This window comes from Sus scrofa, chromosome 14 (genome assembly GCF_000003025.6).
Source record: "Sus scrofa isolate TJ Tabasco breed Duroc chromosome 14, Sscrofa11.1, whole genome shotgun sequence".
NCBI lineage: Eukaryota > Metazoa > Chordata > Mammalia > Artiodactyla > Suidae > Sus > Sus scrofa.
In genome coordinates, this window is record NC_010456.5 from 71,921,569 (window position 1) to 71,938,311 (window position 16,743).

The 16,743-nt window shown below is 46.6% G+C and overlaps 1 protein-coding gene and 1 long non-coding RNA gene across 2 annotated transcripts in view; one reads left to right on the plus strand and one right to left on the minus strand.

Annotated features, from left to right (window-relative positions):
* Positions 311-6,934, minus strand: LOC106508088. The gene is made up of 3 exons (XR_001304645.2): positions 6,847-6,934; positions 5,206-5,381; positions 311-2,465 (listed from the first exon to the last, which is right to left on the minus strand). It is a non-coding gene; the product is annotated as an uncharacterized LOC106508088 (long non-coding RNA).
* Positions 5,819-16,743, plus strand: part of STOX1 (storkhead box 1) — a 57,853-nt gene continuing 46,928 nt past the window's right edge. Inside the window, exon 1 of the mRNA XM_001928627.5 lies at positions 5,819-7,235. Coding sequence (XP_001928662.2) covers positions 6,926-7,235 — 310 coding nt within the window. The 5' untranslated portion in view covers positions 5,819-6,925. The remainder of the gene's footprint in view (positions 7,236-16,743) is intronic.

Here is a 16,743-nt window from a genome sequence, read left to right on the forward strand (position 1 = left end):
AAAGAAATGACATTATAGAAAAAAAAAAAAAGAAAAGAAAAATAGGAGTTCCCAGCGTGGCTCAGCAGTTAACAATCCCAAGCAGGATCCATGAGGATGGGGGTTCAATCCCTGGCCTTGATCAGTGGTTTAAGGATCTGATGTTGCCCATGACCTGTGGCATAGGTCACAGATGACGCTCTGATCCAGTGTTGCTGTGGCTGTGTCGGAGGCCAGCAGCTACAGCTCCAGTTCGACATTTAGCCTGGGAACTTCCATATCCTGTGGGTGCAGTCCAAAAAAAAAAAAAAAAAAAAAAAAAAGACAAAAACCAAAAAAAGAAAAAGAAAACAAAACCCACCCCCAAAACCTCAGACAAGAAGAAATGACATTAAAAGTCCTTTCCCTGCCCCCACCTCCTTTTCTCTGTCCTTTAAATAAACACAGTTGCTTAGGAAAGACTCACATTTCCCTTTGAGAAATAGAAACAGTCTCCAGGGCCTTGTTGTTGTTATTGTTTGGTTGTTGTTATTGTTTCGCCTTTCGTTTTTTTCTGATAAATGTAAGAAATACGCTGTAGAAGCACAAATGGTCATAATAAAGAGAAACCAGATATGAAATGCTTTCTAAATCAGCCTGAGTGTCAAGTCTTGATTTTCTTTCCTTTTTTTTTTGGCCACGAAGATGACATACGGAAGTTGCCGGGCCAGGGATCAAACCATAGCAGTGACCCAAGCCATTGTAGTGATAAAAGGGATCTTTAACCTGCTGCATCCAACGTGTGTCTTAGACGCCAGAGACACCACTGACCTCCAGATGCCTGGGTGTGTGAAGCCTGTGTGCCTGTTCCTTGAGGCTTCGCCCTGAGCATTGATGCCCAGAGATGCATGTGTGTATGGTGACACCAGGTTAGCAAGAAGCAAGAAAAGCAGGGTTATCCTGGACCAAGCACTCATAAAATTAGATTTGATTCCGACAGAACGAATCTCTGACCCAGGTACTGGGCTACACGCTGGCTTAGAGAGATGAATCATGTAGGAGCCTGGCCCTCAAGGAATCGCAGGTTGCCTGATGAGACAGGTAACTAAGTATTATAGCCTTTAACACATGTATAAGAGGGTTAACGATGTGTTCCAAGAACAGATTGAATCTTCCTGGATGTGTCACAGGTTTTACGAGCTGGCCTTTGTAGGATACCGCCTAGTGGAAAGGGGAAAGAACTAGGCAGAGGGAACAGTGTGAACAAAGATGTGGGGGCGTGTTTGGGAAGATGCATAATTTTGAAGAGCGGAAGCATAAGATCCTTGGTGTGGACTGGAGGAAGAAAGGAAGGCTGGAAATGGAGAGAAAGCTGGAAAGACAGGCTGGAGACTGGGTGTGAAGGGCACTGAATGCTCTCTTTAGGACAGGTGCCAGCCAGATGAGAGCATCACATCATCCAGTGTATCTTCCCCAGCAATTACAGTGTGGCAAGAATGAATTTCCCCCCTTCAGTTCCAGTTTTCTAAATGAAATAAAGTCAAACTCCAAGTTCCATTTGCCAGAGTTGGCCAAAAAAGTCTCACCGTGTTTTGAGAAGTCCACTCCTTGGAATTGCCAAAAACAAAACAAAACAAAAAAACCTTGGGGGTTTACGCGATACCCAGAAAATGGGGAAAAGGGGCCTGGTCTTTTTTCTCGGGGTGCCCATTACAGTTACCTTGGTACCCTCTGCCACACAGTCAAGGGCTGCTCCTCCACGTCCACTGACCACCAAGTTCACAAGCTCTGTGTGGGTTCAGAGAGGGCCCCACAATGGTCTTCTGTTGCCTCTTCTGTTCTCAAGGCTGATGCTCTGGAGTTTAGACTCCAAAAGTATCTGCAAGTTTCTCTCCATATGGGGGATCTCTTGGGAGAGGTATCTGCCAGTCGTGACCCTCCCTCAATTCAGTCGAAGGCACCAGCTTCCCGTTCCCTTGTCTCTAGGACAAGCCATCTTAATCTTTCTCAGTGGTCTTTTTTTTTTTTTCTTTTTAGGGCTGCACCTGTGGCATATGAAGTTCCTAGGCTAGGGGTCGAATTGGGAGCTGCAGCTGCAGGCCTATACCCTAGCCACAGCAACTTGGGATATGAGCCTTGCCTGCAACTTATATCACAGCTCTCAGCAGTGCCGGATCCTTAACCCACTGAGTGAGGCCAGGGATCGAACCTGCATCCTTATGGGTACTAGCTGGGTTCATTACTCCTGAGCTACAATGGGAACTCCTTTCTCAGTGGTCTTGAAGTCCAAAAGCTCCTTACAGTTCCTGTGTCTTGTCCCATGAAAGGCCACTGCAATTTTGGAGTCAACGGCAAATTGGATGAACTAAAGAAATCTTCACAAAAATGTAATAATGGGAGAAACCATACATGTGCTCTTAACAGTGACTTTGGAGACAGTCTTTTCTAAGTTGAGATTGTCTGCGTAGGAATTTCAGACCTGATAAGGTGAACAAGAGAGGGATCATCTGGAAATAGGAGAGGAGAAAATTGAAATAAATTGTTGGCAATTATTTACTCTGGAGGAAATAAACTACAGAGCTATCCTATGTCTCAAAATGACTAGAGCTAATCTCTTGATGTCCTGATAGACATTTTTGAACAAATATTTGCACATAGTAAACACAGTGAAAAATAAGCCTCCCTTCTACCCTGTCCTTTGTTCCTCTCTCTGGAGGTAACCTCTGTTATCACCAGCATCTTACGTACCCTTCCAGATTTTCCAGGCACTTGTGAATATATGTGCCTATTATCTCCCTTCCTTCCTCCCCTACCTTATTCTAGCCTTACTATGTAGTTTTCTTTTTTACTTAAAATATATATCTGGGATATTGTCTTGTTTTAGTACAGAAAGTTTCGTCTCAATCTTTTTTTGTGTGTTCGTATGTCTTTTTAGGGCTGCACCTGCGGCATATGGAAGTTCCCGGGCTAGGAGTTGAATCAGAGGTGCAGCCACTGGCCTATGCCACAGCCACAGCAAAATGCTGGATCCTTAACACACTGAGCGAGGCCAGGGATCAAACCTGCATCCTCATGGATAGTGGTCAGGTTCTTAACCTGCTAAGCCACAACGGGAACTACTATCTCGATGTTTTTAATGACTTCACAGCATGCTGTTTGGATTTGTACATAGCGTTAGAATTACTTTGTCCTTTCCCAGGCAAAGAGTCCACTGAAAATAAATAATTAAAAAAAAAAATCCTGGAAATTGCCACGAGGTACAGCTGGTTAAGGGTGTGGTGTTGCCTCAGCGGCAGCACAGGCTGCTACTGAAGAATGGGTTTGGTCCCTGGCCTGGGAACTTCCACATGCCATGGGTGTGGGAAAAACAAAACAAAACAAAAATAAAAAACCTCCATCTTGGAGTTCCAGTCGAGGCTCAGTGGTTAGCGAATCCGACTAGGAACCATGAGGTTGCGGTTTCAATCCCTGGCCTCGCTCAGTGGGTTAAGGATCTGGCATTGCCGTGAGCTGTGGTGTAGGTCGCAGATGCAGCTCGGATCCCACGTTGCTATGGCTATGGTGTAGACTGGCAGCTGCAGCTCCAATTAGACCCCTAGCCTGGGAACTTCCGTATGCTGCAGGAGCAGCCCCAGAAAAGGCAAAAAGACAAAAAAAAAAAAAAAAAAAAAAAAAAAGCAAAAAACGAACAAAAAAAAACCCCTCTTTCTTGAGACTGTAGTTTTTAGTTTGACTACTCTGTGCCTCTTTAAGTGGAGAATAAAAAAATAGGAATTCTAAACTGTTTGTGTCTCATTTGCAGAGATCCCAAAGATGGAATGTCCTAGAGAAGTTCATTCTCTAGTTTTCCTGAATAATACAGGCCATTCCAGTTGGAGGCCTACAGTTTTCCATGTAACTTTTAAGATATGTTCTATTTTGTAAGAGTTTGGAAATATTTGGATGGTAGTTGAACCTTTGGGAAAAAAAGTGACTTTTTTTTTTTTTTAAGGGCCGCACCTGTGGCATATGGAGGTTCCCAGGCTAGGGGTCTAATCAGAGCTGTTGCTGCCAGCCTACGCCAGAGCCACAGCAACACCAGACCCGAGCCGCTTCTGCGACCTACACCACAGCTCATGGCAACGCCGGATCCTTAACCCACTGAGTGAGGCCAGGGACTGAACCTACAACCTCATGGTTCCTAGTCGGATTGTTTCCTCTGCACCACAACAGGAACTCCATGACTTGTTGACTATAGTTGAAATTAAAAAAATTCTTTCTCCTTTCTTTTGTGAATTGGACTAGCTTAAATAAAATCAAGGAAATTTTGAACATCTGAACAAAGTTGTCACAGGTTAAGACAGTTCTACCTCATAATTTCAGGCCATGGGTCTACCTGCTAGCATCCTTGCAGGACAAACCCTGCTAGGAAGGGCCTGATGGTGTATTTCCAGTTCAGGTTCTTGGGACAGAGAATTAAGATCAGGATTTTTCATACCTGGCCACAGGTCCTATGATGGCTCTCCCTCCCTCTAGCCAGGTGTGTGGGCTCTCTGTTTTACCATCTATTAACTCTGTCCCCATGAGTATGCTGCCTCAAAAGAGATTTTTTCTTGTGGAAGATGGGCCTCAATAATATTACCCTTTTCAGACAGTTAATTTGAGGATAAAATTAGACCACACATGTAGAACTCTTAATATAGTTCTAGGAGTTCCCTAGTGGCTCACTGGTTAACAATCCGGACTAGTATCTGTGAGGATGCGGGTTTGATCCTTGGCCTTGCTCAATGGGTTAAGGATCCAGCATTGCTGTGAGCTGTGGTGTAGGCCAGCAGCTGTAAGCCCCTATTCAACCCCTGCCCTGAGAATCTCCATATGCTGCAGTTGCAGCCCCAAAAAGACAAAAGAACAAATATATACACACATATATATATAGTTCTAGGTGCAGAGTGAGCTGAGAATAAGTGAGAATTATCATCATGATTATTATGGAAAAGATGCTGCAGTAGCTGCTAGAGATGTGGGGATAAAAATCATAGTTCCTCTGGTTGGGGAATGCAGGAAAGTCATCCTTGATTCTGCAAGGCAAGTGCCATGATGGAGAGAAATCCATCATGATAGGGGGAGCTTGGCTCTCCCTATATAGGCCATACAGAGGGGAACATTTAATTCATTTGGCCTCTCTGCTATATTTATCCGTCTATCCATTCATCCACCCATATCCCAGAATTCAGATGTGAGAGGGTTGTCTCAGGTTTGCATACTTACTTGAATTGAATCTTGTGTCAGACTTATTTGTCATAGAGAACCCTGCTTTGGCATTTGTCTGACTCCATTCCTTACCATCTGTGTAACCAGGAAATACTTAAAAATTTCTTTCATTTTATTTTAGTTGATTTACATGGGAAATACTTCTCAATCTAATCTCACTTCAGTTTCTTCATCTGCAAAATAAAATAAAAATAGAGATACTAATAGTAGCTAACACTGAGCTGTGCAATTAAGCCCCCCCATATGGTGTTCAATAAGTGTGAGCCAAAACCAAAAAAAAAAAAAAAAAAAAAAAAAAAAAAGGAGTTCCTGTCCTGGCGCAGTGGTTAACGAATCCGACTAGGAACCATGAGGTTGTGGGTTCGATCCCTGCCCTTGCTCAGTGGGTTAAGTATCCGGCGTTGCCGTGAGCTGTGGCGTAGGTCACAAATGTGGCTCAGATCCCACGTTGCTGTGGCTCTGGCGTAGGCCAGTGGCTACAGCTCCGATTAGACCCCTAGCCGGGGAACCTCCATATGCCGCGGGAGCGGCCCAAGAAATGGCAAAAAGACAAAACCAAAAAAAAAAAAAAAAAAAATAAGTGTGAGCGATGGTTATTAACAACATCACCTATCATTAACCGTGATAATGATCCACCAGGGGCAGGGTACAGATCTCAAATTATTGCAGTTGTTATTGACGGCTGATTAACTGAGAGATTCGGAATCTGGAATGATTGCCCAGGTCTTGCCAAGCACCTTTGCTCCCTTATTGTGCTGATTGTATTTCCATTCCTCTCCTTTCCCTGTTCTTTCCTGGAGGAGCTCCCACCCATTGCCACGCTCAGGGCTCTAGCCTTTCTGTTCTTCAGCATCTGAATTGCCCCCTCGTTGTTCAGAGGCGTTGGCTAGAGTCTGATTGTGACAGGTCACAAGTTCCTCTCCCTTCACTCCTGGGGATTCCTTTCGGAATATCCAACCCAACCCAGGGCTGAATCGCAGGATTTCACCACGGCGCCTCGTCAGCCAATCCGGGTTGCGCCTTTGGATGACTTTCTGCCCCTTACCACGTTCAATCTATGGGACATCCCAGGAGCGGGATCAGACCCTAGAACCCCAGAAAATTATGGAAAAGGTCCCAACTCATTTTACAAGGCAGTAAACTCAGATTGGAGAGAGGAAGTAATATGTGTAAACTGAACAGAAGCAGACGGAGACTCAAACTTGGGTCTCTTGACTCCCAGCCTCGATCAGAGCGAGTCTGTCCCTCGAGGCCTCTTTTACTGGGGGAGATCCCAAAGCCAATGCGACAGCGGCCATCTCTGTCCTCTCGGCTCTAAGGAACTCTGGCCATGACCCTCGCACCACAGTTGGAGGCAGCTCCGCACGCCTTGGGCTTGGAAAAAACCCGGTGCGGGCCTTTCACGGGGACGAAAAGTTCCGCGCTGCGGAGAGCTGGAGGAGTGGGTACTGCGCGGGCAGAGCTCTGGCTGGGGTGTGGAGAACCACCTGGGAACTCAGCACCTGGAAACCCTACTGGGCGATTCGCGGATGAGAGCAGTGGCCGTCCCCAGGCCGCGCGTCCCGCCCCACCCCCGGCCAGCCGCGCACCTCGACCCCGCCCCCTGGAGCCCGGTTCCCCCGGCAGCAGCCGCCTTACGCAGTAAGCCGATCCCTCCCGCCGGCCGCTGCGGCGCGTAGCAGTGCGCTAGGCTGCGGGCCCCGGCCGCCGAGGCAGCATGGCCGGGCCGGTGCAACTGACGCCGGGTTCGCTGGCCCTGGTGCTTTGCAGGCTGGAGGCGCAAGAGGCTGCGGGGGGCGCGGAGGAGCCGGGCGGCCGCTCAGTATTCCGCGCCTTTCGGCGCGCCAACGCGCGCTGCTTCTGGAACTTGCGGCTGGCGCGCGCCGCCTCGCGGCTGGCCTTCCAGGGCTGGCTGAGGCGCGGGGTGCTGCTGGTGCACGCGCCTCCCGCCAGCCTGCAGGTGCTTCGCGAAGCCTGGTGCCGCCGGGCGCTGCGCCCGCCACGCGGCTTCCGCATCCGGGCGGTGGGTGAGTGCGGGGCCCGGAGGGGAGGGCCCCCCGCGCGAGTTGCGGGGATAGAGCCATGGCCGCGGGGGCGCGTGCAGCCGAGGGGTCCACTTCAGGGAGCGGGATCCGGCTGTGAGGGTGGTGGGGGTGAGGGGTTGGGAGGACAGATTGAAGGGCTACTTCCTAAGACTTTCCCTCCTGTTGGGACACAAACTTCGGGCCCGCAAGGTATGTCTGGGAACTGCCCTGGGCCATCTGCAGGATGTCTCCATTCAGCTCTTTTTTGTTTTGTTTGTTTTTTGTTGTCTTTTTTTTTTTTGGTCTTTTTGCCATTTCTTGGGCCGCTCCCGCGGCATATGGAGGTTCCCAGGCTAGGGGTCCAATCGGAGCTGTAGCTGCCAGCCTACGCCAGAGCCACAGCAACGCGGGATCCGAGCAGCGTCTGCGACCTACGCCACAGCTCACGGCAACGCTGGATGGTTAACCCACTGAGCAAGGGCAGGGATTGAACCCGCAACCTCATGGTTCCTAGTCGGATTCGTTAACCACTGCACAACGACGGGAACCACTGCACAACGACGGGAACTCTTTCTGCCAGTGGAGTGCACAGGTTTCTGTTCGGAAGAACTTTCTACTTGGAAAAGTGATGTCTAAGGAGAGAGGTTTTTGTTTTGTTTTGTTTTTTATTATTTATTTATTTATTTTTTGTCCTTTTGCCTTTTCAGGGCCGCTTCCCACGGCATATGGAGGTTCCCAGGCTAGGGGTCGAATTGGAGCTGTAGCCGCTGGCCTACACCAGGGCCACAGCAACGCGGGATCCGAGCCACGTCTGCAACCTACACCACAGCTCACGGCAACGCCGGATCATTAACCCACTGAGCAAGGGCAGGGACCGAACCCGCAACCTCATGGTTCCTAGTCGGATTCGTTAACCACTGCGCCACGACGGGAACTCCAAAGGAGAGAGGTTTGAGGCCTGTGGAGTCAGGAGACAGGGGCTCTATCTCGGCTCCAGGGGGGCGCTTAGGAAGGGTACACTAGGGGCTGGCCAGAATCTACCCATTGTGAATTGGCTGCTGCCTTTTTTTTTTTTTTTTTTTTTTTTTTTTTTTAATTGTAGACTTGGAGTGGACAACGGGCCGTGGTTTTCATACCGTGCTGTTCTGTGTGGTGTGGTGGTCTTGGTTCAAGGGCGTAGGGGAAGTTTTGGGGTCATTAACTGCTAGGGAAAAAGAAATAACTAAGATTTCCCCTCGTGGCACAGCAGAAACATCCAACTAGGAACCATGAGGTTTCAGGTTCAATCCCTGGCCTCGCTTAGTGGGTTAAGGATCTGGTGTTGCTGTGAGCTGTGGTGTAGGCCTCAGATGCGGCTGGGATCCTGTGTTGCTGTGGCTGTGGTGTAGGCCGGTGGCTACAGCTCCCATTGGACCCCTAGCTTGAGAAACTTCCATGTGCCTCAGATGTGGCCCTAAAAAGCAAAAATAAATAAATCAATAAATAGCAAGTGGCACTCTGGACCGATCTCATCCCATTAGCTAAATAGAATTCCTCCTTTCCAGTCTTTTCAGAGAGCCCGTTTGTTAGGAGACAGACAGAAGGTTTTTGCTTGAGTGAAACAGCGTCTCATTTGAGAAGTTAAACCATTACACCGCTGAGTGGTCTCTGTCACCCACCACTACACTCAGGTGGGCGTCACCTCCCTGGAACAGCCTGGTTGTGTCTGCATTTATGTGGAGTTGTGAGGACCATTTGATGGTGTGCTGTTGACAAGTCACCAGTTGTTCCAGCCCTAAATTTTGACTCCTACCAAAGAACCCTTCTCTGTCTTAGTCCATAAATCCTCCTCCTCGTCTGTTTGAGGAGAGGAGCAGTAAATAGAAAACATTTATTGTAGTCCCCAGGGGTAAGGAGTATGAGGCACTCCATGTTGCGCATCATCTGCTCAGAAACGATGTGTCCACATCCGAGGCCGGTGAGGTCAAACCTTGGCTTCTTCCCTCCATGCGTCCAATTCTGTGTGTTACATCTACCCACCCCCATTTTTCCTTCCCTTAAGAGCAAAAGAAGAGCCCATTTGCAAAGCCACCTACACCTGTTTCATCTCCTTTGACCTGCAGGAATGAGTGAAGAAAATCCATTTCTGGCTTTGATAGCAGTGGACCAAGTAGCAAAGCCAAATTCTTGAAGGAGAAGGGGTCTTTCAGACAGGCCGGATGAAATATTCTTTTCATTTCTGTGACCTCGGATTTTCTGGTTTGAATTAGCGGTTGCATCCTCTGGCTCCCCACCCGCTTTCAAAGGGTGAGCATAGAGTATACGGCAGAGAGGGAGTGGATGAAGTTGGGGTCTAGACCTGAGGGTGAAATAGAGTGGGTTTGTGCTAAGCCAGAGGCAGCTGCGATGCCGCTACCTTGTGGTGAATACTAGTTCCTAAGTTGGTCCTGTTGGCTGCCATCTGAAAGATGAAGTGGACAAAGTGAACATGTTGCTAGGTTCTCTGATTCTCCACCTACTAGTAGTGCTGCCTCATTGCACAATTCAGAATGTGATGGACACTGTATTCTACTGTGGCTTGGGTCACTGCTGTGGCCCACTGGTTCATTCCCTGGCCCGGTCACTTCTGCATGCTGTGGGGGCAGCCAAAAAAAAAAAAGGAATTTGGACATTTAGCCATAATTTGTGTACAACCACCTATTAGGACATTTTGAGAAAAATAGGGAAAGGTCTTGTGTGTGTGTGTGCGTGCATCTTTTTAGGGCCACACTCATGGCACATGGAGGTTCCCAGGCTAGGGGTCAAATTGGAGCTGTAGCCACTGGCCTATGCCACAGCCACAGCCACAGCAAGGCCAGATCCTTAACCCACTGAGAGAGGCCAGGGATCTAACCTGTGTCCTCAAGGATGCTAGTCAGATTCATTTCCCTGGACTCCAGGGAAAGGTCTTATTTGATGCTGATAAGTAGGTGCACATAGGCAGGGAGATTTGTTTTGAATAGAGTTGATAATTACTAGTCTAACTTGAGAGTCTCTGGGTCAGATCAAAGGTGAGGAAGTGTCAAGGTAGCTCTGGGCCTTCTCAAGAGTCCCAGAAGGTGGTGAGGGCAAGAGGAGCTGACTTCTCCCAAAGAAATGCAAGTTTCAGTCCGTTTGCTTTCCTGAATCTGGGAGTATTGGCTTCCGGAAGGAAAATTGGGCTTCCAGGAAGGCGAGGGAAGCACAGCTTTACTCTGTAGAAGGTTTTCACTCCATTCTTGCTGTTTCTGTGTGGGAAAGGGTAAAATGCTATTTAAAAAGGGGGGGGGGGTCAAAGAATCAATTTGGTCAGATGCATTTGGTCTCTTTACTGTAGTTGTTTTTGGTTTTAAAGGCTCATGTACTCCTACGTAAGAGCACTTGGACACAGAGCGTAGCTGGCAACTCAGACAAAATACAGGGAGGGGAAGAGGGATGGCCATCTGCTTTGTAAACCCACTGTGCTCCACAGGGTCTTCTCCTGGGCTTCTGGACCTGGGGCTCATGGAGGCATCGGAAGATACGAGGAAGGAATGCACTGGCCAAGCAGACAGGAGTGACAGGCCTGAATTTCAGACCTGCAGGAGTTTATGTTTTCTCCATGTTTTTGTTGCTGTTTCTTTGCTTCTTCACTTTTTCTACCCCAGCTGTTCTCTGCTAAGAAAAGTAGTTTCCAGGCTACCAGCATTTCCCTAAAAACGGGGACAGAGGATAACTGGAGCTAACACTTCTTTTGTGCTCTCGCCTTCTAGTGTTTTCTGTTTTTTGTTTGTTTGTTTTTAATTAGCAAACAACATTAACAAACGAAAGGGCTGTAAGCTCTGGCAGCTGGAGGCAGTCCCCTGATTCCCAGGCTGAGCCACTGCAGGTGGTAGGGGCGGGGACACCTGTATTTGTTTGGGTTGATCCGTTCTTGCTCTGAGACTACACCCACTGGGGAGTTGAAAGCCTCCCAGGGTGAGGGAAGGAAGGCCACTTGGCCAAACACATTTGTTCCCTGAAATTTATGGCCGAGGTAACCCTACTAATTCACCCCAAGCTTGGCCTTTCATCTTTTTTCATTGAATGAAAGTAAAAACAAAAATACCTGGAGTTCCCGTCGTGGCACAGTGGTTAATGAATCCGACTAGGAACCATGAGGTTGCGGGTTCGGTCCCTGCCCTTGCTCAGTGGGTTAACGATCCGGTGTTGCCGTGAGCTGTGGTGTAGGTTGCAGACGCCGCTCGGATCCCACGTTGCTGTGGCTCTGGCGTAGGCCTGTGGCTACAGCTCCGATTCGACCCCTAGCCTGGGAACCTCCATATGCTGTGGGAGTGGCCCTAGAAATGGCAAAAAGACAAAAAAAAAAAAACAAAAAAAAAACCTGTGACTTTTTCAAAATGCTTGCTTCATTATTGTATTCGTATGCTAGGTCCTGCTGTAGTTTTTTTTTTTTTTTCCTATGTTTTAATGTACCTTTTATTCAGAGTTGTGTGTGCTCGGGGAGAAAAGAGATTCAGCCTGTTTATTTCATATCCACCTCAAGAGGGGATAGCTGAGTGGGAGGCTCTGTGCTGGAAGCCAGCTGGTCCACACACACTCTTCTCCATCCCATAGTGACACGTGGGGACACTGCAAGAGCTACCTTGGGCTCTTAGTTGGGCAAGAGTTCCCTGGTGTGTGCTTTGGTGGGTACTGAAAATCAGGCAGGTCAGGCTGGTGAAGGGGAGGGGAGGGGAAGGCCTTCCCACTGCTCCCCATGTCTTCCTGCCTGCTCCCTGAAACATCTCTAAGAGGTATCAAGGTAAGATTTAGAAGTGCCCAAGAAGAGTAGGGACCAGTCACTAATGTATGCTAGGTGTACATTTCAGAATCTATTCTGGGATCTGTTTGGGAGAAGAACAACTCAGGGGTGCCTGGTGCTGGAAGGTACAAGGGTTGGGCAGACATCTGAAATATTCTGACTTATCCTCATCTGATTTGGGGAATGGCTGGAGGAAGCGTGTAGAGATGGTGAGGAGAGGGAATGGTCCAACTCCTGTTCTGCCTTGTTTCTCTCAAGTCCTGGCATGAGTTGGCAGTAGGGCATCTTGTGGAGTTTAGTAGCTAAGGGTATTTTTTATTTCATTTTTTAAAATTTTATTGACGTATAGTTGGTTTACAATGTTGTGATCATTTCTGCTGTTCAGCAGCGTGATTCAGTTCTACGTGTATACACATCCATTCTCTTGCAGATTCTTTTCCCGTATAGATTATCACAGAATATTAGGTAGAGTTCCCAGTGTTATACAGCAGGTCTGTATATTTCATATGCCAATATGAGATATACATTCCATATATCTCATATGCCATTCCATATATCTCATATGCCAATCCTAAAGCCCCAGTCCCTCCCCTCCCCCACCACCTATCCCTTTGGTAACCATAAGTTTTTCAAAGTCTGAGTCTGTTTCTGTTCTGCAAATAAGTTCATTCATATCCTTTTTTAAGATTCTACATATAAGTGATATCATATGATGTTTGTCTTCAACTAATTCACTTAGTATGATAATCTCTAGGTCCATCCATGTTGCTGCAAATGGCATTGTTTCATTCTTTTTAATGGCTGAGTAATATTCCATTGTATATATATGTACCACATCTTCTTTATCCATTCTTCCTTTTTTTCTGTTTTTTTTAGGGCCACACTCAAGGAATATGGAAGTTCCCAGGCTAGGGGTTGAATCAGAGTTGCAGCTGCCGATCTACACCACACCCACAGCAACGAAAGATCTGAGCCATGTCTGCAACCTACACCACACCTCACAGCAATGCCAGATCCTTAACCCACTGATGGAGGCCAGGGATCGAACCTGCATCCTCATGGATACTAGTCGGATTCGTCTTCGCTGAGCCATGACGGGAACTCCCTTTATCTGTTCTTCTGTGGATGGATATTTAGGTTGCTTCTGAGTCTTGGCTGTTGTAAATAGTGCTGCAGTGAACATTGGGGTGCATACATCTCTTTGAATTACAGTTCTCTCAGGAACTAATGGAATTTTTAAGGTGAAATTTACATGTAGTGAAACGTACGAATCATAAGTGTGGTATTTGATGCATTTTTCAAATAATATACATACGTGTAACCCAAATTCCTAAAAGGATTTAGAAGATTCCCATTACCCTAGAACATTCTATCTTGCCCCATCCCAGTCAGCTCTGCCCCACCCTCAAAAATAACTGCTATTCTGACTTTTTAAACGATAAATTAATTTTGCTTGTTCAAGAGCTTCATGTAAATGGAATCATATACTAAGTACTTTTTTGGGGTGAGGATTCTTTCACTCAGCTTCATGTTCCTGAGATTCATCGCTGTTGCATTACCATTTATTCCTTTTCATTGCTGTAGCTCCAATTCATTTCATTTTATTAATATACCACAGTTTATCTGTTTACTTTTATTTATTTATTTTTTTGGTCTTTTTGTCTTTTTAGGGCTGCACCTGCAGCATATGGAGGTTCCCAGGCTAGGGGTTCAATCGGAGCTGCAGCCACCAGCCTACACCACAGCCACAGCAACTCGAGATCCAAGCCACGTCTGTGACCTACACCACAGCTCACGGCAATGCCGAATCCTTAACCCACTGAGCAGGATCCCATTGCTTATCCACTCCAAATTATTTGGTTATTTTTTTAAATAATTTGTTTCTCCTGTTGAGATTTCCAGTTTGTTCATTACAAGGATGTTTTTTAAAAATCTTTCGACATAGTTATACCAGCTTCTTTTAAAATCCTTATAATTCTAACATCTTAGCCATCTCAGGATTGGTCTCATTGTCTTTTCTTTTGCATGAGCCACATTTCCCTAGTTCTGTATTGTCTAGTAGTGAGAATCATATCTTTGACATTCTGAGTGATATGTTGTAGAGACTCTGGATTGTAATGTTCATCTGTAGAGTTTCATTTTTTTTTTTTTTTTTTTTTGGTCCATGCCTATGGCATATGGAAGTTCTGGGGGCCAGGGATTGAACGCATACCACAACAGTGATCTGAGCCACCAGAGAACTGTTTGTTTATCAAGCGGTTAATTTGGCTGGGCTCAAATCTCTGAACTTTTATCTCCCCTGCAGTAAATGGCAGCTAAAATCTCTTGAGTTAGGCCGCTTGTGCCCTCTGCAGCATAGTTCATAGTTCAGCCAAAGCGTCCGGTTGAATTTACCTGCAGAATTTGGGGTTCCACCTCCATGGCTCAGTCCTTTCCAGTATCCCTTTCTTGATGTTTTGTAGCTGCTCCATAGTGGCCTTAGATTCTCTAGGTTTTAAGGAATCCTGACCTGGCTCCTAATGGGGGCTGCCCCTAGGTGAAGAGGTATAAAAAATGAGAAACTTAGCCATTGCCGTTTCCTTCCAGGTGGACCACCCTTTCAATTTCTACCTGATTTTGGTTGCTTTTCAGTACCTTCAAGTAAAGGTTTTTATATTTTCTCCAAAGTTTATGGTTGTTATTTGCAAGAGGGTTGGTCTAGTAGGATTTTGTCCACCATTATTAGAGTCAAACCTCATTAATGAATGTTAATTCCTGTCTTTTCCTCTTTTAAAATGTTATGACTGGGAGTTCCCATTGTGGCTCAGCAGTAATGAACCTGACTAGTATCTGTGAGGACTCGAGTTCAATTCCTGGCCTCGCTCTGTGGGTTCAGGATCCAGCGTTGTAGTGTGCTGTGGTTGTAGGTCGCAGATGTGGCTTGGATCCTGTGTTGCTGTGGCTGTGGTGTAGGCCAGCAGCTGTGGCTCTGATTCGACCCCTAGTCTGGGAACTTCCGTATTCCACAGGTGCAGCCCTAAAAATAAATAAATAAATAAATAAATAAATAAAATGTCATGACCATAGAGAAACTAATGGTCATAACAAGATCATTGACATTTATTCAGTCACCAAAACAAATGCCTCTGTTTTAGCTCTTCCTTCTCCCAGACAAATCTCCAGTCTTTTCTAACTTGATTATCCTTTTTCTCCTGTTTGGTGGTAAGCTGGAATAACTCTGCCCGTTTTGCAGAGAGGAAATGGAATCAGGGCTGGGATGCGGCTCGTGTTGCTTGGGTTTCTTGTCTGCTTCTCTCTTTACCGCCAAATCCTGCAGGGTTCCCGGGAAGGCTCTGGTGTTTTTCTCCAGCTACCTGCCCCGCCCTCACACTCCCCATGAGCCCCATGAGGCTATCAGATTCCCACCAGGCCTTTGGTCTACTCCAAGCCCTGGGAAATGGCAGCAGCAGCTGCTCTGAACATGCCCCGGTTCTCACCTCCCTCCTTCCTACCCAGGACCTTTCCAGCCATGTTTTTCTGGCTTTGTTCTGCCAGATGTTGCCTTTTACCGTATTCTGTGCAGGGACAGCTGAAGGGCTCAGTCTGAAAGAGCCAGAGGGCTCACAGCAGGGTGGCTTGTGGGCATGCTGTTGTTTTCAAGCTGGATGGTCTGTATGTAGGTAGCATCTTGGGAGTTAATGAGTATCCTTGGCTTCCTGTTTTGATTTGGCAGCGAGGGGATGAGAGAAGACACCTCTAGCTGCTGCCAGGTAGCAAGTGTTCTCCTTGCCCTTTCTACTTCACAGAGTTGGCATCAGGCTCAAATGAGATCCCATCTGTGGAAACACTTCATAAAGTACAAAGTACAAGGACCAAGAGGTCTTTACATGTATTTATTATTATATCTTTTTTATCTTTCATCAATGTTTTCAGTGTACAAGTTTTTCACTTTCTTAATTAAATTTATTCCTAAGGATTTTATGTTTTGATAGAAACTATATAAATGGAATTATTTTCTCTTTTTTTAGGGTCACACCTGTGGCATATGGAAGTTCCCAGGCTAGGTGTCGGATAGGAGCTGCTGCTGCCAGTCTATGCCACAGCCACAGCAAAGCCAGATCCAAGCCATGTCTTCAACCTACATAGCAGCTCATGGCAATGCCGGATCCTTAACCCACTGGGCTGGGCCAAGATCCATCCTGCATCTTCATGGATACTAGTTGGGTTCTTAACCTGCTGAGCCACAACAGGAACACCTATTTGTTCCATATTTTAGATTCCACTTATGATATCATATGGCATTTGTCTTTCTCTTTCTGACTTCACTTAGTATGATAATCTCTAGTTGCACTGGTATTGCTGCGAATGGCATTATTTTATTTTTATGGCTGAGTAGTATTCCATTGTATACAGGTACCACATCTTTTTTTTTTTTTTTTTTTTTTTTTTTGTCTTTTTAGGGCTGTACTCGAAGCATATGGAGGCTCCCAAGCTAGGGGTCTAATTGGAGCTACAGCTGCTGGCCTATGTCACAGCCATAGCAACGTGAGATCCAAGCCACGTCTGCAACCTACACCACAGCTCATGGCAACTGTGGATCCTTAACCCACTGAGCAAGGCCAGGGATCAAACCTGAGCCCTCATGGATGCTAGTAGGGTTTGTTAACCACTGAGCCATGACAGGAACTCTGGAATTATTTTCTTAATTCCCTTCTCAGGTGGTTCCTTGTTAGTATATAAATGCAGATGTTT